Here is a 26,748-nt window from a genome sequence, read left to right as displayed (position 1 = left end):
GTGTACCCCAAAGTTCAGCTAAAGCTGATTTATAATGTTGGTAACACAAACAATTAGGGAATAAATACATTGTGAAATGAATGTGAGAATTCTGAGATCCTTTAAAAGGCTTCTGCAAGATGATCAGCTACTGCGTGATTTTGTGTTGAGTAAAACTTCCTTTTGGGGGAGGTGGGGGGCAGTCCCAGAATACAATAAAGAGAGAAAATATGCAAAGTATGCCAACACTTCCATCTTTAGGCGAACAGAATGAGAAACTTCTAAAGGTGAGACATGCGGAACTAGGAGTCTTGATTAGTTCATCTGTGTGTTGACTCCACAACTCCATTGTGACTTGTGATCCAGCTGGTTCCTAGAGAATCATGTCTATCTGTGGTGCTAGCAATTTATTTTTGCTTTCTGAAATGACAGAATGAACCAGTTGTAGGCATCTAAAGCTACAATCTGAGATATGTTGGGTAAAGCTCGTGTGTATTGTATTGTGTATTGAACCGAGGACCTGGAAACGATGGAGAGACTTTGTCCCGCTGTAGCCCTCAGTGATTCACAACCCCATAATAGGCCACAGCAGTCCACCCACCCCACCGCCTCCCCACACCGAACCCAGTGTTATTGTGCGGTTCGGCCCTCAGTGGTGGTGGTGTTTTTTTTTTATTTTTTTTAAGGCTATATAGCTAATAGACATATTGTTGAGGATATTATTTCAAATTGAACTGTAGCACCAATCAAGTGCTGATACATGTTCACACTGCTCAATTTCATTGAAAATTTGGCAGAGGCCTAAATGTCCTGTTAGTGATGAAGTTATTAAAGAACAACAACTCGCTTGGTTTGGAATTTTTTCAGCTGTGTCATTTCTACATTTACATCATACTCCGCAAGCCACCTAATGGTGTGTGGCGGAGGGTACTTTCGGTACCACTATCTGAACCCTCCAACCCTGTTCCACTTGCTAATAGTGCTTGGGAAGAATGATTGTCAGTAAGCCTCTCTATTGGCTCTAACTTCTCGAACTTTCTCCTTGTGGTTAGTATGCGAGATGTATGTGGGGGAAGTAATATGTTGTCAGACTACTCCTGAAAAATGCTGTCCCGAAATTTCAGTAGTAAATCTCTCCATGATTCACAACACCTCTCTTGTAATGTCTGCCAGTGGAGTTTGTTTAGCATCTCCTTAACGCTCTCTCGCCAGCTAAACAATTGCATGACAAAATGCGCCACTCTTCATTGGATCTTCTCTATCTCCTCTATCAGTCCTACCTGATAGGGATCCCAGACAGATGAACAATACTCAAGAATTGGATGAACAAGTGCCTCATAAGCCACTTCTTTCATGGATGAGTTACATTTCCTTAAGATTCTTCCGTTGAATCTGAGTCTGGCGTCTGTTTTTCCCCGTATCTGTTTTATATGGTCATTCCACTTAGGTCGCTCTGGATAGTTACGCCTGGATATTTTACGGCAGACGCTGTCTCCAGCTGTTTGTCATCAATGGTATAGCTGTACAGTAGTGGATTTCTTTTCTTATGTATGCACAATATGTTACATTTATTTACATTCAGGGTCAACTGCCAGAGTCTGCACCATTCGTCAATTCTCTGCAGGTCGTTCTGCAAATTGTTACTATCTTCTTGCATTGCTACTTTGGTATAGACAACTGCATCCTCTGTGAATAGCCTTAAAGAGCATCCAAAGCTTTCTACTAGATCATTTATATATATTGTAAACATCAGTGGTCCTATCACACTTCCCTTTGGTACTCCGGATATTACCTCTACATCTGTTGATTTAGTTCCGTTAAGAGCGACGTGTTGAGTTCTATCAGCAAGAAAGTCTTGAATCCAATCACAGGTATGCTCCAATACTCTGTAAGCTCATATTTTTTTCAGTAAATGGCAATGCGGGACGGTGTCAAATGCCTTACTGAAGTCAAGGAACACGGCATCAGCCTAAGTGCCATTGTCCACTGTGCTGTGGATCTCATGGAGGAACAGAGCAAGCCGAGTTTCGCAGGATCTCTGTTTGTGGAATCCATGTTGATTTTTGTAGAGGAGATGTTAATTTTCCAAAAAGTCATAATCTTGAACATAAAACATGTTCCATAATTCTACAACAGATTGACGTCAACGATATAGGTCTGTAATTATGTGGATCTGTCTTACGGCCTTTCTTAAAAACAAGAATGACCTGCACTTTTTTCCAGTTGTTAGGTACCTTCTGTTGCTCAAGCGATCTACGATAAATTACTGCTTGAAGGGGAGCGAGTTCTTTTGCATAATCTTTATAGAATCTTACAGGTATCTCATCTGGTCCTGAAGCCTTTCCACTACTAAGCAATTGTAGCTGCTTTTCAGTTCTACGATTGGTTATCTCAATATCTACCGTTTTGATGTTTGTACGATGATTGAAAGGAGGGACAGTGTTAAGATCTTTCCCCATGAAACAACTTCGGAAGACCGAATTCAGTATTTCGGCCATGTTTCAGTGCCATTGTGGTCGCTGAGAGAATGTAGATGATTTTGACCCACTTACTGATTTTACATACGACCAAAATCTCTTAGGGTTTTTACTCAGGTCGGTTGACAATGTCTTACTTTCAAAATCATTGAATGTTTCTATCATTGCAGGAATTTACAAAGAAACCATCCCATGATTTGCTTTAATCAATTAAGGAAGCTGACATTCCTTATTCACACTGCAGTTAAACAGTAATAGAGAAATTAGTTGTAAAAGTGAATCCAGGAATGAAATATGCACTTTAAACAATATTTTTGGGTAAAACACATTCTCTCTCTCTCTCTCTCTCTCTCTCTCTCTCTCTCTCTCTCTCTCTCTCTCTCTCTGTGTGTGTGTGTGTGTGCGTGTGTGCGTGTGTGTGTGTGTGCACGCGCGCGTGTGTGTGTTTACCACCGGTCATGCAACTTCCATTAACATAATATATTTATTTTGCTCAGTACTGTATCTTTAATAATAAGTCATTTATTATTATCTGCACAACACTAAAATGTCATACTTCATTTATTTAGATACTTCTCATATGATGATGAGTGTAATTCACTGTTCATGCACAACACCAGTGATAGCTTAGGGCTTTGTTTTCGTAAGAAATATTCAAAAATCTACTGACTGTTGGCTGACACTTTCCATTTCCTTCAGTGATGTCATTCATGCTTAAATTTTTGGAACATGATGTGTAAGAATGTATTTGTTTCTTAGAGAGTTATTGAGTACTCGAAGTATAAGGAACCATATAAACAAGATCATTTGTTTTGTCTATACTTTACTTTGAAATGTTTTATTTTTTGAGTGGTGTCTTCTGTTTTTTCTAAATAACTTCTTTTCACTTTTTAGGCTATGGCCAGGAACGTGGTGGCATTGTCACAAGGATTCACAACACACATTGGAAAGAAATAGATGTAGTTTATATGGAAAATATACCATGGTTTATACCAGTTTACCTCCATACACTCAAAATAACATCTCAGGGTAGGAAAATTGAACCAGGTAAGCTACAGAGCCAAAATCAATTCAAAACAAATCACAGTGAAAGTTCAGTTTTCATCTTTTTTGTGTGCTAATAATTTTCAAAATGAACTGTATAGTTATATTTGTTTCTACAATACAATGATATTTCACAAAAGCAGCAAGGCTTCATGATTTAGATTACACACCCTTTCTTGAAATACAAAGTTTATTAGAACTGGCAACATTGTTTCTCCAACACATATGTTGTCATAGTTCTCCATGGAATGTCACAATCCAGAATGGAGGAAGATGGGGAAAGTCTGAGCGATGCTCATTGTGAGAAGAAGACAGGTTGAGCAGCTCAAAGAAAGAAAGAATTACATGACATCGCTGTGTTGCACAGATCTTTCGGAGGCTGTGCTTCATCATATATTGGGAAAATAAAAATTTATGTTTACCCTATGTTGTTTTCATCACAGTAAATCATTTGGTGAAAAAAGTGCTTTGGCTGCTCTGTGTATTTCAACTTAACGATGAATTTAGTTTTCAAGTATATATTCATTGCACAGGGCAATCTAAAAAAGGATTTTGGTTTTTCTGTACATGGTATGTTTATGGCACCAGTGATAGGCAGTATTTTAACAAATCTAGATGGTTATTAGAATAAATAGATCATTCAAAATATTGATTTTTGGGCTTTTATTTGTTATTCATAACTAAAATAATGAACAATGTAGAATACAACTGCATTTTCTCTGTTTACTTCTGAAACAGAACTCTCTCTCACATAACCAGCATTTTTTCATTTGACTCTGCACAGTTTCTGTTTGTCTTGTCTCCTGTGCTTCTTCCTCCATGCCCCTGTCATTAGTCACTTCCTTTCCCTCACATCATCTTCTTTCTTTTTCTTCCTTCCCTATCAATAGTTTATCATTTTATGGATGTTGTAGTTCTCTCTTTTAATGTGGGATTTCATCGGCTTTAGTTAATCTCAGGTCAGAGGGTCTGATGACCGCATAGTTCGGTCCCTTCTCCAACCAACCAACCAACCAGTTTCTGTTTGATGAATAAGTTATTAATGATTGGTACAGGACTGTGTCTCTGTGGTTTAGTGGGTCAAGTTTCAGACTACAAAGCTAAATGTCTAGGGCTCAATCCCCAGTTGGTCCTAGATTTTGTCTATCACTTATTGCTTATTTCCCCCCTAGCAATGAGAAAAATGCCACATCAGGTCGCACTGTGTTTCAGAGTCTGTGTTAAAATATAGGTCTCCCTATAATTCCTAGAAGAATCGTTTCAGAGGTCAGAGAAAGGCAAGGGAAAGCTACATCCAATATAACAACGTCTCCTAAAGCACTCCAGTGTTCAGACTAACCTTATAGTTGAGCTCAGCTTAGTTGACTTGCAGTGTAACAAATACAACATAAGAATGGGTCATTTCCAAGCGGTTTTATCAGTAACACTAGAATGAACAAAGTAAGGACTCAATGAAGGGCATCACTAAACTATACAAAAATAGAACACTTTGTGGAGTGCTGCTGGATGTTGAAAGTCATTTTAAATTAACTGAAAGTGCTTTGGGACTAACTCTGAGTATGCCTTGCATTACAAGATGAATTAATTTTCCCCTGTCTGAGATTATCTATGCAGTTACGTAGATGTTTGAGATTGAAAAAATTCATAAGAGACACCGAGTTTGAGTACGTATGAGTACATAACACGTTATGAAGCTCTGGATATACTCCAAGGCAAAAAAATGTGTCCCGTGGATTATTAGTGCTATGCAAAATCCAGCGGACTGTGTCCATAAATATTGCAACACACTAGAAACTTCAATTCAAGAAAGTGGCAAGAGATGATTTGAAGGTTTTTCTCACCTACCTACACCAAAGGAAGAACATGAAACTATTCCATCACAGTCTATCTGCCATTTAAAAATAAATAACTCATCTGTACATCAAGGGAGACTTAAAACCAAGTTCAGACATATGATAACCACAGAAATGTGGAAGAAATTAGCTGAAGAGTTTCAAATCAAGTTATGATAGAAAAAGACATTTATCATTAATTTTTATTTTGAAAGGTATTTGAGGAGGAGGGGGGGGGTAGTTGATATGGAACCACAATGAAGTTATTCACTAAAAACTAGAAGGGAACTGATTATTTCTCAATTTTTGCTGAAGATGATCATAATTTAAAAGTCTTGCAATGTAACCCGATTGCTTTTAGGTAATGTTCAAGAAATGTAATTAACTGTTACCCTCTTTGGCATGCATGGAACATATTGTTTTGTAAGTTACAATGAAAAATCTTCAAATATCAAACAAATATTCTGAAGAGATGTTTGAAAAAAGGATGGTTTTAAAAACTACAAAAGGTACATTTGTTTCATAAACGATAAAGAATTGGGACAATAGCTGTATTTGGAGATCAATTTTTTGTTATTTGCAACTACTTGTATTTTCAGGTGATAAACAAATGTTTTTATTCATGTAAATTAATAATGTTTTGAGTAAATATTTTAACAGTTATTCACAATTAACAAATGATAATTTTTATTTGCATTTTTCATCCAAATAAATTTTGCCAAATTCTTTGTGTTATGAATGTAGAACAGTAGACCAAATTCCAAATACTTAACATCATAATTTTGTTTAGTATCAAAAGATAATTAATAGCATGAGGATGACACTCAGCTAACAAATAAAAACAACCACTGCAGAGAACTGTGATTTCCCCACCCCCCCCCCCCACCCCCCCTCCCCCCTCTCGTGACATATTTATATTCTAAATCATTCTATCCAAGTGCAGATGACTTGTAAAGAAATCTATGACAAAACGCAATCATTATTCAAGTATACATCTAATGATAATTAGCCAATATTAATATATTTCTGTTATAGATAGTATCTGTCTCATGAAGTCACTAAGCTACATCATGCGTGAATGATTCCACCAGATACTGACATTTCTCTAGCAAAATATTCTGGGCACTTCTTTTAATTGGACCAAATATTATGTTTTTGCGTCCTACTTCACTGTAGATTTTCAGTCCAACATTCTATACACATTAATTTCAGTCAATTGATGAACAGTATAAAATTTTTTTCATCAAGTTTTAAGCATAGTCAAAATGATTTTCCACAAACATTTTGAGCCAACTTAATAAAAAGATTTTAATTTTTACCTGTATAGAGAGGAAAGAGTTAATAATAATTGTTTTCTAAATTAAGGATTATTTTGACTGTGCAATAGATTTGTATCTGACAGTTCTGCCCTGCCGCATCAGTTTCTTTAGACTTCTCCCAGACGACACACATAAAATTTAGTGATGAATCAACATCTGTACATTTTGTCACCTGGAGATAGGAGTATTTTTGTTGGTCTCATTTTGATTTATTTACACAGATGAGCAGCTTTGGCTTTCAGGTCAGTAAGAGGGAAATAAGAAGAAATGTATAATTTGATATATGTGAAATTATGTTGTTATTTAAAACGAAGAAGGTAATTAGATTAAAAAGTGCAGCAACAAACAGGATGATAGTTGTAAAATAAACTGATTAATAAGGTACTTGTGTAAACAGTTACGACAGAAGGAAATATTTAATAAATAAAATATACTCACCAAGCGGTGGCAGGGGCCCGCACGCGCACACACACACACACACACACACACACACACACACACACACACACACACACACACACATCTCGCACACACGAGAACACAGTCTCTTGCTGGTGAGGCCAGACTGGCTAGTTTTGCCTCAGCAGCCAGATCACTGTGTGTGTGTGTGTGTGTGTGTGTGTCTTGTCTATTTCTGACGAAGGCCTTGTTGGCCAAAAACTCACTTTCTGACACACTTTTTGTTGTGCCTATCAGTGACTCAGCATCTCCGTTACATGGTGAGTAGCAAGTGTCCTTTTCTTACCTTCACCCTGGATTTTTCATTTTTTAATTTGTGACTTAGATGTTTTTAAGATTTATGTATTTACTTGAGTTTTTTTAACAGATAAAGTGTTTCTACCATTACTATATGGCATGATCATATCATATAAGAACTTTGATTAGATTTGGCTGTCAGGAACAAGTTGTTATCTGTTACAGTACTGAAGAAATACGTCCCTGGCATGGAGCGAGCACGCTCCTATTACCTGGAGATCTTGATCCGCCTGCCACAACGTTCTGTAACAGAGATTTCTATAGAATTTGAGTATGTATTCCTGAAGTGGCAGGAATACCCTCCAGATGCAAACCATGGATTTTACGTTGGGGCTGCAATAATTACAGCTATGTTACCCCTGGCAAGAAGCTACACTGCTCTTCCACAGGATGTGTCACTCATTTCTGCCAGGTGCAGTAAAATTGTTTGTTAATGCCTTTGACTTCACATAAAGGTTTTCTATCTGCTAGCTTTGTTGTTACCTGATATTAGTGATACTGTTTCATGAATTCTGAGCAATAATGTAAAGCAACTTTCTTACAAACAAGCTAGAAATGTTCTTTGCACTTTTAACATAATGAACTTGCATTATTTTGTATGCAAATATGTTTATGTATGAGGATTTCCTGAAGAAATGGAAAATGATCGATTAATTCATATATGTGACTTACCAAATGAAAGTGCTGGCAGGTCGACAGACACACAAACAAACACAAACATACACACAAAATTCAAGCTTTCGCAACAAACTGTTGCCTCATCAGGAAAGAGGGAAGGAGAGGGAAAGACGAAAGGATGTGGGTTTTAAGGGAGAGGGTAAGGAGTCATTCCAATCCCGGGAGCGGAAAGACTTACCGTAGGGGGAAAAAAGGACGGGTATACACTCGCACACACACACACACACACATCCATCCACACATATACAGACACAAGCAGACATATTTAAATATTTGGTTTTTAAATATGTCTGCTTGTGTCTGTATATGTGTGGATGGATATGTGTGTGTGTGCGAGTGTATACCCGTCCTTTTTTCCCCCTAAGGTAAGTCTTTCCGCTCCCGGGATTGGAATGACTCCTTACCCTCTCCCTTAAAACCCACATCCTTTCGTCTTTCCCTCTCCTTCCCTCTTTCCTGATGAGGCAACAGTTTGTTGCGAAAGCTTGAATTTTGTGTGTATGTTTGTGTTTGTTTGTGTGTCTGTCAACCTGCCAGCACTTTCATTTGGTAAGTCACATCATCTTTGTTTTTAGATATATTTTCCCTACGTGGAATGTTTCCCTCTATTATATGAAAGAGATTGGATGTCACAGGAGGAATGATTACTGTTCTGGGAGAGGGTATGCGTGATCAGTTTGTAGACAAAGGTTAACAGTAACATGCAGTCGGTTCCCAGTGGCTGTCCAGATTTAAATGTTTCCTTGTAAATGTAAGATTTCCTATTTATTAACAGTATGTTCTAAACTATTTTTTCGAAGTTTCTCCATTGCATTTTCCAAATCATTGGCAACGGTTATATGTTAATCATTACAATATTCCTTTGTAGTGACAAAGTATCCACCATTCGAACACATGTAGTAACATGTCTTTTACAGACCTCAATGTGCGTCCAGTCTGATAAACAATAACCTATGGATTATTTTCACTACAATTATCAGAATACATTCATTCTATTTTCAGATTAATCTGCATATTTGAAGAAACTACAGTTAGTAACACTCGTCAGCAACATAATTATCATAATCTATTGATTAATAGCGTGCTTCAGCCATCTTCTTCAGCTACTGTAGTTCTTACGGTTACATGTACTCACTGGCTGGACTTCAACTGTTGTGGGTCTGGTGCTACCATTTGTAGCTGAGTACGATTCCTGATACCAACTTTGCCCCTTTCATGCTCTTTAGTTTTTCACTGTAATATTCTGTGAAATGCAAATTCTCTCAGAGCATTTTCCAACTCTGGTGAATCTGATTGTCGGTGAGATTTTTATAAATTGAGTGTCAGACTTCAATCATTATTTAAATTGAAACCACCATCCCTATTTATTAAGTTTTCTGACATCTTTATTCTGATAAACTGCTTAATTATGGTGCCCCAGAAACTTGGACAGTTGTACCACAGTACTGGTCTTGTCATATTTAATTTCGTTTTTATATCATAGCCAGTGCTCCGTGACAGATGACTTGCTTCATTTTTTAGTGGAGTGTGTCACTGATGTTCCTCACATATCTCCTTGGCTGTTCTGATAGCCTGTCCCATGCCATGCCGTATCAGAGCAGTTGAAGAGAGATGTGGAGAACATCAGTGACAAACCTGATTAAAACAACCAAGCAAATCAGTTGTGTTTACAATTTTGGTACTAACTTATGGCACTGTCTAGTTCCAGAAGAGAGAAACGAAATGCTTTTTTAGTTTTTCGAAGGTCTTTCATTGCAAAGATGAACAAAAATTATAAAATTAAAAAAACTTCCAGTGGTCATAGGCTCCTTTCTCTACTGTAGTACACCACATATAGTGTCACAGAAAAGAAGCTGGTGACCACTTGAGTTATTTTCACTTTTACATTTTTGTTCATTTTTGGAATCAAAGACCTCTACAAACAGCGCAACATGTTACCCCAAAGTTTAAACACAGCAAATACAAGTGAAATTAATTCACACAAATGCTCTTGATCTGGGAGGTTTAAACCTACAAAACACATAGTGGACATAAAATAAATTGTGACTGGTAATTAAACTTGTTGCTTCAGTAGATGTCAGTAACAGTCACATAAAGCCTAACCTAAAGTGTTCGCATTTAGAGAGACTAGTGTGTTCTGGTTTGATTACTTCATAACATATAAAGGAACTTGAGACCCGTCATACTTCTCTCAGTTTGCATTATGACATAATGTAGGCTGGTATGTATTCCAGTGATACTGATGTGAGTGAGCAAAATCTTTGAAATAACATTGTCCATTTAAGCACAGCCACCCATTAAACCCTCTCTAAACCATATTTCAAATTCAAGTAGTATTAATACCACCTGTAATCTAAATAAGATACAAATGTGAATGTAACAGATTTGGTCACCACTTTATATTCCATGCAGATCTCATCTTTTAATCAAATGAAAAAAATGACAATATTTTAAACTGGCTTTTGATATTCAGCCACCTACACCCCTCTTAATCAGATTATCAAATTCTGTCATCCAGGAAGAATTTTCTAGTTATGAGCCATAGGCAGTCTTACAGCCAAAATAAAGGCTTCTCATGATCTTTGTGAGATAACTAGCAAAAATTATGAGTACCTTTGCCCATCCAGAAGGTCACTTAAAATAGTGGAAACTAATAACACATCATTTATTGATCAACACAGTATTGATTGAGAACTAAACTGTAATCTTATAGCTACTGTATCTTCATAGCTTTAGGACTTTAAGGACTAAATGACTATTACATGTATCACAGACTCTGTTACAGGCAAACTCAGATTCATGGCAGAGAAGTATCATTTGTATCAAATAATGTTGGACTTAAATCCAGTTGATTTTTTAAATTAATTAGTTTGTTTATTTATTTATTTTTTTAATTTACTAGTGCAGGTTGTGAATGAAATGAGCACAGCATACTACTGTATTGCATTTGCTGTAGATATGTATATACAACATTGAGAAATAAAGCAGGTTTTTGAAATAACAACATTTGAGTGAGGATGTAGGTGTCTGTGATTGTCAATTTTAAAAAGAATTAGATCAGTGTGGAGTAAAGTTAGAGATTAAAGTGTGTTCTTTGGTTTCTATATGTTACATACTGGATTCTGTGGAATACCTGGACTACTGTGAATATATTGTGAGGGAGGAAGAGGTAGACATCCCAAGAATGAGGGCTCTAATGGAGAGATACCCATTTGCAAAGTATAGTGATAGTGATTTCAAAGAGCAGTTTGAGTTTCATAAGGTATCTTTTGAGACTGTGCTTGGTATGCTGGAGTCATTACTGCAGCATAATTCTTTGTCTCCTAGGCTGCAGTGAATCTTCCACACTGGTACTTATCAAATCGTAGCAGGGGATCTCATTAACAGATGTCGTACTACTGCTGAAAGAACTTTTAACAATGTGATAAACAGCTTAATTGTCTAAAAGCCACTGTATGTGTCAATGCCACAGAACCAAGGGCATATATCAAGGAGCAAAAGGAAATTCTATTAAATTGGTGGATTCCTGAATGTCATAGGTGCCGTAGATTGTGTACATACTGTGTTCTCCTGGGGCACAAACAAAACCACACAGAAATTGGAAGAATATATTTTCTATCAGTACACAGATGTGAAGATTTTCAACATTGTTAATCTGTTGGCCGGGTTCCATGCTTGATGCACACATTTGAGACAATAGTAGAGTTGGTGCAGGATTTGAAAATGGACATTGTGATATGTTGCTTGTTGGAGTTAGTAGATGTGCCCTCTCCAAACATCTTATGACTTCGTGTTTCGACCCCACTTAGGAGCCGAAGGTCACTACCATAGAGCCCATATTGCTGCCTGATGGATAATAGTGCATACATGCAGTGTTTGGAATAAATGTTTCTGAATTCATGCTAAAACAATGCAGCATAAACAAAACAAATGTGGGAATGCTATTGTGGCTGGTGCAGTTCTGCAAAACTTTAGAGTAGAATTTGGAGATGCTTCACTCTGAGGTTGTGGAGGTGAATGACATGGTCCAATATGCATTTCAGCCAAAAGCAGAAGCTGCAGGCCAAGTTTTCAGAAAGTCTATTATATTTAATTATTTTAATTAAAATTGTACATAAATTCTGGTAAAATAACAAGTTACTGTAAAGACTTTTCCTGCTTAACCCTCAAGCGGGTGTGCCTATGTATAAACTGCTCCAAACACAAATAACGTTGTCTTGTACCATGGCATTGTTGTTTCACAATTGTGATTCCATCTCTATTCCTTCATTATTGCTTCAGCTAACACAGTGATAAATTGTGTTGTCATATGTCCAGGTGAGCATCAGTAATCTCTGTATACAAAAGACAATGTCCTGACTGACTGACTCATCACCACCCAGCCCAAACCACTTATGACATAACTTTGAAATTTGAAGAAGGTGTAAACCTTATACTGTAGGTGTAATTTACGAAGGGATTTTTTGGAATTCCAACCCTAAGGGGGTGAAATAGGGGATGAAGGGTTTTTTTGAAAAATGTCACTGTTAATGCAATTTTGAAGCTACACATACAAAAATTGGTATTTGGTTTCTCAGTCAGGAATAAATAAATATGTGTTTCAGCATTTTTGGAAATTTAACCCTATCGGATGAAATAGTGGGTGAAACCTTTTTTTTTTTTTTTTTTCCAAAATATATAATTATTAAAGAACTGCTGAAGTATTTTTAAAGCTACATCTATGAACATGGGTATTTGACTTCTCAATTACAAATTAAAAAAATTGTGTTTCAGTGTGTTTGGAAATTGAACCTCTAAAGGGGTTAAATAGGAGATGAAATGTTTTATGAAAATATTTTGTTGCACGAGCATTTTTAAAGCTAAACCTTTGGAAATTGGTGTGTGGCTTCTTGATTACAGATGAAAAAATGCATGTTTTGCTGTTTTTGGAAATTCAACACCTAAGGGGGTGAAATAGGGTCAGACTAATTCATTGACTCATCATCGCCCAGCCCACATCACTAAGAACAGAAACTTGAAGTTTGATTACAAGCTGCTTGTGAGTTATGGTGTCAAAAGTCTTCTGGAAATCTAGAAATATAGAATCTTTTGAAATCCCTGGTCAGTAGCACTTAACACTTTGTGTGAGTAAAGAGTGTGTTGCGTTTCACAAGAATGATATTTTGTAAATCCATGTTAACTGTGTGTTAATAGACCTTTCTTTTCGAGGTAATGTTCAAACATAATTATGTGTCAAAATCCTGTTGCGTATCAACATTAATGATATCAGCCTGTAATCTAGTGGGTTACTCATATTGCCTTTCTCAAATGTTGGTGTGACCTGTGCAACTTTCCAGTCATTAGGTATGGATATTTCGTCAAGCAAGTGGTTGTATGTGATTGTTAACTATGTAGCTATTGCATCAGAATACTCTGAAAGGAACATAATCGGTTTACAATCTTCACCAGAAGACGTGCTTTTATCACGCGATTTAAGTTGCTTCCGTGCCCTGATGATATCAACTCCTAAGTTACTGATGGGGGCAGCTGTTCTCGATTCTGGAATATATATGTCTTCTTTGGTGAAGGAATTTCAGACAGCTATGCCTAGTAACTTACACTTTACTTCTTTGAATGTTTCTTAATCCTTAACTTGTCTTTGGCCACCTCCATGTTACTGTTAGCTTGTATGTCAGACTGCAAATAAATCATACATAGAGCCAGTTAAATTAACACATCACCCACCACTAATGGACGGCAGTAGCTGTAGATGGCGGGTTTAAGGATTGGACAATAGCTTCATCCATTAATATCACATTTCTTTTTCATAATACGCTGACCATTAATAGAATAGCATTTAGCTTCTTTGAATTTTAATAATCTTTTCTAGTATAAGTCACATTAATATAATGTTATTGTCAAAACATGAATTGATAACATCGATCGACGATCCTTGTCTTGTGAGAGGTAATGAAATGCACATGCCAGCAGTGTACAGAAATGGCTTGCTTCTTTAGTAAAGAGTTGTGACTACTTTAGTTACAACTGAAAAAGTAAATAGAAAATTGAGCTCTGCAACAGTTAATAAAAGAGTATATTACTACAGAATTAATTTTTTTTTCTTATAATGTATTTTTTTTTTCCTCAATGAGTGATAACCTCTTCTCCCATCATATTATACATTTCACCTGAACCACACCTTTCTGTGATTGATTTGTTTAATGCAACAAGCATATGAAAGATATGTTTTACTAATTTCTGCCCTCTGGGGTAGACAGCAATTACAGCCCTAATATGTGAAGTTATTTTTAATTTTGGAAAGTTCAGGATGGAACAACAATAATATGGAAAGGATGAATGTTCACCTCATTGAGGTGGTGTTGAGTCCCAAAGATGCGCAATGAAAAAGAATGCTGAAATATTTAAGCTTTTAGGCACAGTCGTTCTGCTGAAGCAGAAAATACACACAGACACGACAGACACCCATGATAACTGTCTCCAAGCTCTGAGTCCTGACTGTGACTGTGTCTGACGTCGTGTGCAGCAGTCTAACTGGGGAGAGTGGTGAGGATATGGAAGAGGCTTGTGTTGAGGATGGAGAGAGGTAGCAGTGTATGTGTGGAGGAATATGCTGCCTGCTAGGTGCAGGATTGGGTAACAGTGTCACTGGTTGGGGGGGGGGGTGGAAAGGAGAGGAGAGAAATAGAGAAGGGGAAAGGACTATGTAGGTGCGCTGCTGGTCAAGAACACATGTGTAGTCATTTTGTGGGAGCAAGTAATGGGATAAAGAGGTGGAAGACAGGGTCTAATGGAGGTGGAGACCAAGGATGTTCTGGGAATGGACCATATGTTGTGCAACCATGTCCGTGGACACTCCCACAGATAGCACTAGCATTCCCCTACCCCTATCGTAGTATCCCTTTGGCTGTCCACCCCCCCCCCTCTCTCTCTCTCTCTCTCTCTCTCTCTCTCTCTCTCTCTCTCTCTCTCTGTGTGTGTGTGTGTGTGTGTGTGTGTGTGTGTGTGTGTGTGGTGTGTTTTACTTCAGGAGGAGGATTTTTTCTGGAAGTTAAATATTTCAGCATTCCTTCTCATTGCCCCTGTCTGCAACTCAGTGCCTCATCTATGTGGTGAGTAGCAATTGCAAGCTTTTCCATACTGTTATTTTTAACTTTTGTTGTCCCGTTATCCTCAGTTACGTGTAACATTATGTTGATAACTTCCACGGTAGTTCCATCTATGTAGGGTGTTTGACTATTATAGGCACAAAAAATGATTGAGAAGAAGATAATGAAACATGCAAATTATCCTAAGAAACATAGATCCAGAAACCAATGGTTTCCCTTATACAACGTAAGCACAAGATGCAATCAAGCAATTGTTGTAACACTGGTCATGTATAAGGCTATGTTTATTTTGCAGCTTCGCTGCTGGCACATTGCTGTTGTTTGGTTGAGTATGTGACTTTCATTGGTGTGAAGTGAAGATTGATCTTGGAGCAACCAACCACAGCTCAAGTTTCTGGCCATGCCAGTCACCATGGCTCTGTGTACATGTATTATTTGAACCTGTTGCCATGGCTCCATACACATTTTCAAATGAATAAATGGCAGCCACTCACTTCATTTATGAGCATGCTAATGGCAGCCCACAGTTGTAGTACAAATTGTATCCTCTGAGAAGACAGGCAGACAAGCAGGTAACAGCAGAGGGTTCAATAAGTCCCATCTTTGCTTGCACAAGATGGATTCATTTAAATGTAACATGTAGGTAGACCAAGACCAGTGTTGATGCCACAAATTGTGGAGCATGTATTACAACAAGGGGACGCAATGCCAGGCATAAGAACATGGTTTTCCTTCCACTATATGGTGCATATTACATGAGGGATGATTGTATCGGTATCATGCACAAAGTGTGCAAGGCACCTTACTTTCCAGTCAAGATTGCCCTCTGCCTATGGATCCTTACACAATGGGGGAATGATTCACAGTTGCTCGTGCATGTGTTATTTACAGACAAAGCATGCTTTACATGAGATGGTATTATGAACGTCTACAATACACTTTTGGGCTTTTGAGAACCCACATGTATTGCAATGGCAAAGCAGCAGAGATTTTTCATTAACGCTTGGGCAAGTGATCATTGGAGACTTGTTGATAGGGCCACATTTCCTACATGACCAACTTGCTGGTGGTTGTGTGTACCTTCATTTCCTGCAACCCAAACTAATGGACTATTTGGATGATGGTCCTTTTATTGAAAGGGTGCATATGTGGTACATGTTTGATGGTTAACTGACACACTTTCATAGCTGTTGTTATTTAATAGGAATCTTTGACAAGTGTATTAGTCATGGCTTCCCAGGTCCCCTGAATTGAACCCATCACACTTTAATTAATTAATTTATTTATTTTGGAATTTTTAAAAGTATTGGTGTATTCCAACTCTGTTGATAAACTCCAGGAACACATTTTGGATAGTTTCAGTGCATTCAGAACATACCAGCAATTTTTAAACATGTGCGTGCACTGATGAGGAGACATGCTGAAATCTGTCTTAATATGAATAGGGGGTACATGGAACACTTGCTTGTAGTATGTTTGTTCACAAGTGTATACTTGCACTTTGGATCCCCAAGGTCTCTGTTATGGCATGTTAACACTTTGCCGTCCGCACATCTTGTACAAATTTATTCGCTTGGCACCGGCAGTGCTAATTCGGATTACTTGGCTTGTCGCCGGCCACTTGTCACCTTTCCGTTGATGACAAGCTTCAAACACATTGACTTTTGCGCACTTTAATTTTCTGGAAATCCTCTATTTTGCCATATCGTTCCACAAACTCAAATTTTCTTTTCAAGTAACTTCTCTGCAAGTTCTACACTGTTATAATAATTATCCATGCAGAGGTGATGCCACTTTCCATCAGAAGGTGTCAATAGTTCCATCACTGTTTTTGCTGAAGGCTGTCCAGCACCGGAATATAACTTGAATCACACAGCATTCAAATGAGTATGCCATATTTCTTAATTTTTGACACATTGTAAACTTTAAAATTCAACCATCCATACCACAGTATCATTCCTTCATCAGTTGAGATGTTTTGACTTAGATTAAACATTTCTTTAAACATTTTGGAAAAATAATCAATTACAAATTGCACTTTGACAAACCGGCCAGCATTATCCGGTTTATTGTTGCTGTCAGAAAAATTTAAAAATGATAATATTTGTCTGAATCGATTGCGGGACATCGTTTTGCGAAATATCAGTGTGTCTGACAACGGATTCGTTGTCCAATAATCATCGATCCTTGCTTTTTTTGACAATTCTCATAAGGATAGCAAGCCCAAACCATTTTCTAAGTTCAGGCCCCATAACGTCGACAAATTTGGCATTTTTTAAATCCAGTTTCCTTCTGTTCCAGTTTTGACTGTAGTACTTGTTGGTTTTGTTGCTAATATATTCAAATAGATCATTCCCAATATATAATTCTATGATATTCTCAATGCTCTGTGTATCTTTGGGAAATATGTTTGGACCTGGTGATCCTTCAAATTTATTGTTGGTCCTCGGTAACTCAAAGTCTCACCACTGTGCACTGTGTTCTTCGTCTGATTCAGCCGAATCAGTTGGCAACTGTAATGTTCACCGAATTCTTCTTGGATGTATTTCACTATCTTCCTACGGTTGTGCTAAACTTTCATATTTTTGATATCCAATGTCTTCTTCCCAATCGGCCAAGTCATCCGGAACATCAGACAAGACGTCTGCGCATTCATCGTAAATAATCCTACTGTCTCTTTTGTCCACCATGATGAAAGGGCACAAGTACTTATAAAAACAAACTTGTTGACATGTGTAACTTATTGTTACCTAAACAAAACAACAACAGAATGCAAAAGGTACTAAACTGCTGTTGCTGGCCACTGCGCAATACTATGTTCACGACACCACCGTGGTGTTGCCGGCCACTGAGCGATACTATGCAGACGACACCACAGTGGTGTCGGATCTAACTTGAAAATCATCAGTGTAAAGTGAAGTTGTTCTTTCTTCATTGGCTACAGTAATTAGATAGAAGTCAACACATCACACTCTGTAACTTGTAGACTTCTGTTCTATTAGAACAGCCAATAAAGAAATAGTGATGCTTCTTATTATGTAAAACCCTATACATGGTTAATCTGGACAGACGGAAAGTGGGAAAGAAAATGTATTCACCCCTTCCCCTCTTCTCTCCTTCTCTGTACCTGTCAGAAATGGTCATAAAATACTATTTATGTATATCACTGAGGCCTGACTAGACCTAGAATTATAATTTACTTCGAGATCACATGAAGAAAATATGATAATTCTCATATGAACTTGAAAATTTTCTTTAAAATATTAGGGATGTTACTGTTACCTTCTGCACATACAATAATTAATTGTGTTGTTTATGAGGTGTGGCAAGTAAATAACTGGACTGGAGAGGCTACCAGTAAACATGGAGCACGTCGTGAGAGGTTTGAACATGTTCATGTCAGTTGATGCCTCCCCCATCCTGCACTTGATGGGCACAGTTATGTCACTCAGTCTTGCTGTAGCAATTGTCATGTGAAGTACTTGCACCAGTGTATTGGTGGAAAATGCAAAGTGCTCAGCTAGAATAACAAGTTAACCTCAGGTTTCTTGTGACACTGGGGAAAACTGCTACAGAAGCTCATGCCATTTTAAAGGAAGTGTATGGGTGTGAAAGTTTACCTTGAACACGAGTTTTTCAATGGTTTAAGAGGTTTAAGGAGGGGCGTGAAATGACCGAAGACAGTTGGCACCCTGGATGACCCTCAATATCAAAATTGGATAACAACATAGAGAAAATTGGTAAATGACCCCTAAAAATTGTTGCCCGAGTGTCCGAACTCGTGCTGGAATCTCAGGAATTTACAGTGTGTACAGTATATTTTGTATGGCTCATGCAACATGCACAAAGTTTGCCCAAAAATGGGGCCAAACCAGCAACCCACTACACCTTGTCTCAAAAGACATTCTCTGCAAAGTATGGCATCATCACGTTAAACTACCCACTGTATTTTCCCAACCTGGTGCCCTGTGACTTTTTCTTATTTCCTAAGATCAAATCAGCTTTCAAGGGGACAAGACTTGACAGTGTGGAAGTGGTGAAAGCCAAAGTGATGGAGGTTCTCAACAAGCTGATATAAGCAGACTTCGAACACTGCTTTTAAAAACTGGAAAATTCATACGGAGCATTGCAGGGATTGGCAAACTTTCTAATGTGGCTGGGGATCAGTGAAAGGTTTTGTAACAGCAGTCTCGTTATTTAATTGCCTCACCTCATATATTGCCTTTGCTATATTGTTAAAAATTGTGGTTAAAGTTGGAGCTAATAATAACATATGTTGAAAACTAGAAGAACATGTAAGTTTTTTCTTTTACTTACCTGAAGATGAAAATAAATTAATGCATTTTTATGGCAGCTTTTTTTAAAGGAAAAGCTAACTTTGGTAATCTTTCTACAATCTCCAGGTACAGTTACATAATTTATTGTTTTCATTCATCATTATTATTCATGTTGTTATTTCAGTTGAGAAAATTTTGAACAAATACGTGGACTTTTGTAATTCATTCTAATTTTGCATAAACTCCTTAGGAAACTGTTTTTCACAGTATGCTGTGGAATTTTTATTCTGTATAAGAAATTCTTTTCAGATTGTTAGCTTTTAAAGAAATTTCTTGTTTTAGAAGATACTGGAAATGGGTTCAGTGTACAAAAATTGACTGATATTTCATAATGAACCAAATCCGGGAATAAACTAGATGAAAGTGGGCTCTGGTTTCATTTAATGATAAAGTGCATGGCTTGGAACATGAATGCTTTTTATTTGTCATAACACATACTGACATCATTACAGTTTCAATGCATCACGAGAAGGTTACCTGGTGGAATTGCGGACTGAAACTCTCATAGTGACACTGCCAACACCGGACTTCAGCATGCCATACAATGTGATCTGCTTAGCCTGTACAGTCGTTGCATTGGCTTTTGGTCCACTGCACAATATCACTACGAGAAGGTGAGTACTTGACTGCCATCTAGGATAGTATGTTCTTTCCAAGCAGTACTCTTAGTGCAGTTGACATACGTATATAAGCAACAGTATTTCACATAAAGAAGATGTAGGGTACTAAAAGCCCTATTGTGGCAATCTGGTTTAGTTTTCCTGTAACTCTAATTTGGATGATGTCTTGAACAAACCCCTTGCCAATTTATTCTGAATTTATTCATCAGTATGCTCTGGTGCCCCCATCTTTAAAGATATTTTTAGTGGAATATTAAGCTCTTAAGGGGACACAGTCGCGAACAGGCTCAAAAAAATAGAATAATTTTATTTTTATTTTATTTTTTTATTTTTTAGTCTTAATCTATGCTCCAATTATTTGGCTACAAAATGCCGTCTGTTTCATACAAATCTGATTATTAGATTCAGAGTTATTAATTTGTTCATGAAGCATGGTAACTAGCGCCACATCCATTTTTGCTGTGTCTTGCGCAGTCGTCAGCATTGACTATAGTACAACAATCATTTATGTTCCACGGATATAAATACTCTTTATTTGGGTTGCAAGAGAGAATTGTTATTCTGATGTTTGCCAGCCTGTCTGCATTGTCGACTATCGTTTGTCAGTTTCTTCATCCTAGTTGTTTACGTTTTGGTGATACAAATGTAATGATTTTGTGAAACGTTATAACACAATGGGTAGAATAAGGAAGTTTGGATATAAGCCTAAGTTTCATGGAAATAAATACGTAAAAATAAACCGCGAAACTGCTAGTTTTGAACAGAGGGCAGAAAATAATATTGAAAGCGAAGTCAGTGCGAGTGTCAGTGCTTCAAGCAAGAAGCTTCTAGCTGCTGCCGGTTTTCCAAGTGCCTCTCAAATGCATGACAATGCAATACGTGGTGTGAACAATGTTTCTGTTGTTACTGACACAAACATTTTGATCTCCATGAGGTTATTACGTGAACTTATTGAAAAACACACAAATTGTAAAAACTGTGGTGAAAACGTTACTTTGCACGAAGATGTGGTGAAAACCAAGGGAATTGTTTGTAATTTAGTTTTGACATGTTTGGAATGTAGCTGTACTGCCAATACAATGTCATCCTATGCAACAAGAAGCGGATTGTGTGAAAACAATATAAGATTAGTGTATGCACTTAGATCTATTGGAAAACGGCGGAGTGCAGGTGCTGTTCTTTGTGCAGTGATGAACATTCCTCCACCTCCAAGAAAGTTTGATGTTTACAACAAGACTATTGGTGCAGTTGTAGCTTAGGTAAGTGAATCTACAATGTTGAAAGCAGCCAAAGAAGCAGTTCAGTTGAATGATACGAAATCTGATCCAAGGCAAATTTCTGCTGGTTCTGATGGCAGTTGGCAGAAACATGGGCATACATCCCTAAATGGCATTGTGTCAGCAACTTCTTTTGATACTGGGAAGTTTCTGGATGGTGAAATTATTACTAAGCTCTGTGACATCTGTAGAAAAAATCCCACTATACAACAAGTGTGCAAAAAGGACTATGATGGTTCTAGTGGAGGCATGGAAGTGGCTGGTGTTGCTAATATTTTCAAAAGGTCTGTACAGTCAAGAGGTATCCTCTATACAGACTATCTTGTGGATGGGGACAGTAAGGCTTATCAGAAAGTGGTAGAAGATAAACCTTATGGGCCTAGAGTCAAAATTAATAACTTGGAATGTATAGGACATGTACAGAAAAGAATGGGATCACGACTTCTAAAGATATGTAAGGAAAAAAGTTAGGTGGTAAAGGGGGCCTGACAAAGGCTGAAATAGACAGGATCCAGACTTATTATGGTATGGCCATTAGAAATAACTGCAACAATGTAGAAGCAATGAGGAGAGCCATCTGGGTTATATTCTTTCATAAAATTTCAACAGATGAGGAACCACAACATAACCTTTGCCCACGGGGACCTGACAGCTGGTGCAAATTCAACAACCCAGCTACATCTTCCAGCTATAAGCACAAACATTAAATTCCATAAAAAATCCTGCTAGCTGTGAAACCCATTTTCAGAGACCTTAGCCATCAAGAGCTCTTGAAAAAGTGTCTCCATGGAAAAACTCATTTGGACAAGGCTACCAAAAACTGTTTTCGTTAGAAAAGAAACACTAAAATTTGGTGTTCATGATGCAGTGATGTGCTTCAATGCTGGTGTGTCAAAGAAGACTGATGTATTAAGACTCTTGGGAACAAAGGATGGTATCAATACTGAAAGGGCACTGAAAAAGATTGACATGGACCGTATCTGTTAAGCTGATATTTCTGCAGGAAATGCTACCAAGTAGGCCAGGATAGCCAGAAGATCAAAGAAAAGAAGATAAAGATCAAGAAGCTGAGCCACAGTATAGCCCTGGAATGTTTTAAAAGTGTGTCTGTATGACAATGTGCATTACTTTCTTGCATGTAAAACTATAATACCATTTTTCTCAAAACTACATTTTTTGACCTTCTGGTACACTTTTCTCAAAAACTATGACAGCTACAGACATCAGACTTACAGTATCTCTTGTTAATACAACGATGATTTATTAGATAAAAAAATAGACCAGCAGTGATAAAAAGAACAGATTTACAAGCTCCAAGGTGTTTAGAAAAGTTTTAATTTTTTGTCTTATAGAACAAAAAAATGATTACTCATGAAATATATAAAATACATTAACCATTTTTATGTGATTTGAGAATGATGTTTCAGCTGTACACTGTAAAAGTTTCAGGTCTTTATCTCCACTAGTTACTTCAGAACGTGTACCTGACGTTTGCTTGTTTTAGCATTGATTCCTTATGGGAGTTCCCTCGCGACTGTGTCCCCTTAACTTAGTGTACTACACATTTGCTTCTTTCAAGCTTTGAGGTAGTTAATTTATGACAAATTCAATACTAGAAATTCCTGTATGGAAACAGTAAATACAAATAGGGAAAGTGTGTAACTGGTTGAGGTGTGGCACATGGAAACACACAACCTCACAGAGATGTTGCTAGCTCTTCAATTACAACTCGTTGTGTAGTTGAACAAGGTATGCTCACACACAAGCATACAGTCATCCAAATGTACCCACTTGTGGCTATGGTGTTCAGTGATGGACGGACGGATGGATGGATGGATGGATGGATGGATGGATGGATTTAGAATGCTTTTGGTTGTGGTACTGGTTTATGAGTAGCCACCATTGTTAAAATCAAGAGCAAAGACCATCAACTTAAGCCATACTCGTAAAACAATTCATATACAGTCTCTAGCATAACTATTCATACTGTCATCGTACATTAAGATTGTTAATAAAACAATGGATGGCATAAAGATGGCTGGTTAATCATGGAACACATAAGATAAGCCAGCCACCCAAAAGCACATTGAAACATCCATCTAATTAAATCGGACTGGAGTCCTGATGCCACACAAAATGTCAGCGGTTTTCTTGCTATTGTTTCTTCATCACCTAAAATTGAGATAAGCCCCTCAGCAGACACATGGAGCAAAGCATCATACAAATAACTCAATGTTAGAAAATTTTCACTGTGAGTCAGATGCTGCGAACACTGCACTCCAGTGGATCTTCAAGCCATAAGAGATAAGCATTGAGCAGTGCCCGATACGAATGCAGTTGAAGACCACTTCATTCTTTCTTGTACTGCAAAAGGAAATGTGCCACAGTCAAATAGTTTGTTTGACTGATGGCAGCTTGTTATTGGCCTGTTTCAGCCACTGCCTTTCCCACTCAGCCAACACACTCTTTGTCATCCGTGACACAACAGCCTGTAGGGAGATGTTAAGGTGAACTGTCGCAAGCTGTTTTTGCTGCTCTGTCAGCTTCCTCATTCCCCTTAACTCCCAGGTTTCCAGTGGCCCAGCAGAAGGTCACCTTTTCTTCTGCCTGTTCAGAAGTGGATAGTGTCCTGAACCATCTTATTTGTTGGGAACAATCGCTTCAGTAGCCTGCAGAGCACTGAGAGAGTCCTTACAGACAAACAGCTTCCCTTTACCAAGACATCTCAAGTGTTCTAGTGCCTTCTTGACTGCCCAGAGCTCTGCATAGTACACCTTGAAGGGACTCAGGCAGATTTTGGTGATAAAATGTGGGAAGAAAACAGAATGACAACATTGTCCCCGTGCTTTGATCTATAGGTAAAAACCACTATGTGCTCACAATACTTTGATAAAATGGTGCTAGAACCCTATTTAAAAACTAAGGGTAGAGTGGTGAGCTTGTTGCACTCCATCATGTCCAAGTTAAGAGCAAGCCTGCAACCATCCAGGTTGTTTTATTTGCTCGATCTGTGTTTAAGAGTTGGTAAGTCTCCTTCGAATTGTTCAGCTCCAATAACGTCAACAGGATGGTCGGAGATGCTGAGAGTGTGTACTTAAACTAGAAGATGAGGGGTAACTCTTGGCCCCATCTTCTTGCTGTTACATGTTTCTACATAACACACAGTTAGCTGGAGGAGAGTTGTTGCATTTCCTCTCATTTGTCTATTTATTTGTGAATAACATGGAAATCGCTTCAAGCTGTAAGATCATTCTGAATCTTTGTTATTTAAAAGCAAACATATTGTAAGATGCAGGAAGAGAAATAGAGGATTCCTGTCCAACAGAACTGCTCAAAATTCTGTAGCATTAAAATAATAATAAACACTATGTGACTCTTACCTGTGTGGAATTAAATATGTAGAAGTAATTATCACCTCATTTAAAATATTTAATTCTTATTAGAAGTAGAACTGTCCACACATATAGTTTAATCACCCTGTCTCCCTCTTTGGTTACAATTCGTCACCCATATATGCTTTTCAAGTACATCAGATATCACAGATTCCAACAGAAAGAATGTGTTGTTAGTGCTTTCCAGCATATGACTATGTTTTTAATATTTGTGAAGTTACTTAAATAATAATATCTGTTTCTTTTGTCCCTGCTATTATCTAGGTTGCAAGTTAAGGAAAAAGGAAAGGGAAACAAACTTATTAACTGGATCAAATCACAGCTGAGAAGGAAAAGTGATTCAGAGGGGCAACCTCAACAGACACAGCCTGAGCCAGTAAGATAATGCTGAGTTAAATTCTAGTCAGTTATTTGCATTTTTGCTCAGGAAGGTGTTGAAAACCATTAAGCAACCAAAGCTTAATTGCTGTGATAATTAATTATTTTGCAGTATATAATTGAGAAGTATGTCTTCTAAAATAAACTTTGTATAGTAACTTTTCAAAGTATTGTTCTGTTTAGTACTGTCATTGATTCAGTCTGTACTTTTTGTTTGAATAAATGTTCATTGACAGTATAAAATTCTTCCAGTGTCTGATTCCATTAAATGTGTACACACACACACACACACACACACACACACACACACACACACACACACACACACACACACACACACAAACATATCAGGGATCTTTCAGTTGTAACAAAAGCTTTTGGTTTAATGCATCATGCTGTTCTCCTGCAAGAACTTGTATGTTGTGGTGGAAGAGCCTTTGGTTTAATGCATCGTGCTGTTCTCCTGCAAGAACTTGTATGTTGTGGTGGAAGAGTTCTAGCAACTGAGAATTAAACTGTATTTGTAAGATTACTCCAAGGTAACAGAAATCAGATACCTGAAAGAGAACTCGATCCTCACTTTTGAGATTTGTCACATGCCACACATCTCAATTTCAGGTTGATTTTCTTTTATGTGGGGGTAAGACTTGCCTTTACATGACTGGAACTCAAAGCTGGTCCTATTTGCAGATGAAACCTGAGTATTGATTGAAGGAAGATCATCTTACTAGCTCTGCAAAAGTTGCTATTGAAGAAATGTCATAATGTTTTTGCCAGGAACAGAGTAATAGCAAATACTCAAGAAACAGTATACGTGCACTTCCATTTACAGAACAGAAACATAGTACACCCAACATTTCATGTGGATGATTAGGACTTGGCACATATAAAGAATAGTGTGAGCAGCAGGAAAACATGAAATTTTTTCAATACCTAAAACCCTTACTTCTTCCTTGTATTTATATATTTGTAGTCATTTATTTCACAAAAGTGTATTAAGCAAAGAATTTTTTTCTCACAATAACAGTCTGTATGCTTACAGTACAGGCTAAAACAGTAATACACGTCAGTCATTGCTACACCATCTCGAAGGACAGAGGTCCATACCATACTGGAACTAAACTGTATAAGAAGGGTGCCTAGTCGTATCAACTTTGTTTCTGAACTATATGGTTATTTTATTATTATTATTATTATTATTATTATTATTATTATTATTAACATCATCATCATCGTTATAAATTACCTGACTTGACTCAAAACAGTTTCTGCTTCATCTTGCAGTACTTCAAGCATGTACATGTATGAATCAATTACATTTTAAATGAAGCTGTAAGTGTGCAGAATTTGTAAAACTTTTTATTACTAAAAATGTTTCAGTATCATGATCTGACATTATCTCACTGGGGACAAAATTATTATACGTGGAAAGACGGTGTCAATTTTGATGTGATGACGGCATATGCCACCTGAGGGATAGTAAATGTAAGATAGCACAGTGGCATAGCCACCAAAGTGCCATCTTTGTCTACCTTTAATAGGGAATGCTCACA

General features: G+C 37.5%; 1 protein-coding gene across 1 annotated transcript in view; it reads left to right on the top strand.

Annotated features, from left to right (window-relative positions):
- Positions 1 to 25,401, top strand: part of LOC126235885 (GPI transamidase component PIG-T) — a 110,028-nt gene extending 84,627 nt beyond the window's left edge. Inside the window, exons 7-10 of the mRNA XM_049944811.1 lie at positions 3,351 to 3,503; positions 7,573 to 7,819; positions 19,981 to 20,142; positions 25,082 to 25,401. Of these exons, the coding sequence (XP_049800768.1) occupies positions 3,351 to 3,503; positions 7,573 to 7,819; positions 19,981 to 20,142; positions 25,082 to 25,202 (683 nt within the window). The 3' untranslated portion in view covers positions 25,203 to 25,401. The remainder of the gene's footprint in view (positions 1 to 3,350; positions 3,504 to 7,572; positions 7,820 to 19,980; positions 20,143 to 25,081) is intronic.
- The last annotated feature ends 1,347 nt before the right edge of the window (positions 25,402 to 26,748 follow it).

This window comes from Schistocerca nitens, chromosome 2, assembly GCF_023898315.1.
Source record: "Schistocerca nitens isolate TAMUIC-IGC-003100 chromosome 2, iqSchNite1.1, whole genome shotgun sequence".
NCBI classification, from domain to species: domain Eukaryota; kingdom Metazoa; phylum Arthropoda; class Insecta; order Orthoptera; family Acrididae; genus Schistocerca; species Schistocerca nitens.
This window is presented reverse-complemented; position numbering and strand designations above follow the sequence as displayed.